Source organism: Halichoerus grypus, chromosome 2 (assembly GCF_964656455.1).
Source record: "Halichoerus grypus chromosome 2, mHalGry1.hap1.1, whole genome shotgun sequence".
In the NCBI taxonomy this organism is placed as follows: domain Eukaryota; kingdom Metazoa; phylum Chordata; class Mammalia; order Carnivora; family Phocidae; genus Halichoerus; species Halichoerus grypus.
This window is the reverse complement of record NC_135713.1, coordinates 146,716,416-146,718,115: the sequence shown is the minus strand read 5'-3', so window position 1 is coordinate 146,718,115 and position 1,700 is coordinate 146,716,416. Positions and strand designations below refer to the sequence as shown.

General features: G+C 39.5%; 1 protein-coding gene across 1 annotated transcript; it reads left to right on the top strand.

Annotated features, from left to right (window-relative positions):
• Nucleotides 1-333: 333 nt before the first annotated feature.
• LOC118540873 (olfactory receptor 2M3-like) lies at nucleotides 334-1,282 on the top strand. Its single transcript, XM_036100218.2, is given in 2 exon segments — nucleotides 334-924; nucleotides 926-1,282. Coding segments are annotated over 2 exon segments (948 nt in total).
• The last annotated feature ends 418 nt before the right edge of the window (nucleotides 1,283-1,700 follow it).

Genomic DNA, 1,700 nt, shown 5'->3' with positions numbered 1-1,700 from the left:
GACACTTAGTGTATTTCTGAAGTGATAAGCCACATTACACAGTTGAGTTGACTAGCTGCTAAAATTAGATTATATGTGTCTTGGGAAACCTCTTATGTTCTAATGATAAAACGTACTATGTTGTTATCTACATTTATTTTTTTTAAATCACATCAAGCTAACAATAAACTTTAATATTCCTAGTTTATAAATAAAAATATATGCTCAGAGAAATACTTTTTCCATATGTAGACATGTAGGTGTGGTGATTTAAGCTAGAAGTCCTTGATATTTCCATGACACAGTCTTGACCACTGTTCACATGTTATATTCTCTACAGTGAATACATTTATCATGGCACGGGAGAATCAGACCTTCAACTCAGACTTCATCCTGCTGGGGATCTTCCATCACAGCCTCACCCACACCTTCCTCTTTTCTCTGGTCGTGGGTGTCTTCACAGTGGCCTTCATTGGAAACACTGTCATGATTCTCCTCATCTACCTGGACACCCAGCTTCACACAGCCATGTACTTCCTCCTCAGTCAACTGTCCCTCATGGACCTCATGCTCATTTGCACCACTGTACCCAAGATGGCTTTCAATTACTTGTCTGGAAGGAAGTCCATCTCTCTGGCTAGTTGTGGAGCCCAGATATTCTTATATGTGTCCCTGCTTGGAGCAGAATGTTTCCTGTTGGCTACAATGGCCTATGACCGTTATGTTGCCATTTGTCACCCATTACGATACTCAGTTCTCATGAACCAGAAAATCTGTTGTGTTATGGTTGTTTCTTCCTGGATTGTTGGCTTTCTTGATGGTATAATTGTCATTGCAGTTGCACTGTCTTTCCCATATTGTGGTGCCCGAGAAATACCCCACTTTTTCTGTGATGTCCCTGCCCCTCTCACTCTCTCATGCACTAATACATTGCTATTTGAAAGGTTTAATGTTTATTTGCTGTGTAATTATGCTTCTCTTTCCTGTAGCAGTAATCATTGCTTCCTATGTTCGTGTTATTGTGGCTGTCATTCACATGGAGTCTGGGGAGGGTTGCCAAAAAGCTTTTGCCACCTGTTCTTCCCACCTCATGGTGGTAGGAATGTACTATGGAGCAGCCATGTTTATATACATGCGGCCTGTTTCTGATCGTTCCCCCACCCAGGACAAGATGGTGTCAGCCTTCTACACCATCCTTACTCCCATGCTGAATCCCCTCATCTACAGCCTCCGCAACAAGGAAGTGGCCAGAGCATTCATGAAGGTGTTGGGGAAGAACAAGTCTGGAGAGCAAATTGCCTAATAACTTTTTTCTGTCTTCTTTGCTTTATGCTGAAATTGATCTATTCGGCTGCTACAATTCAGCTCCCAATATTTACCTATCCTTGTATCAAAAGTTTTATAGACAAGTACACAAGATTTAGAAAGGGAAAAACTGTCAGCATGCTTTTTTGTTCAAATATTATATTTCTTTTGTTATGGAAACTTCAAAGTTTGGCTATAAGTAAATATTTGCTGTAAGATAATATGCACAATGTATAGTCTGTCTTTTGCAATACCAGTTAACAACAGAGAGATATTTCCAGTCACAATACCACATAATACAAACAGGGCACTGATAAACTTTTCTTAATATATAGTAGTTTTACATTTGGCCAATCAAAACATTCTCCAGAGTCCAATATCATACCTTGTTTAGATCAGTTTGTTAAAGTGAAAAA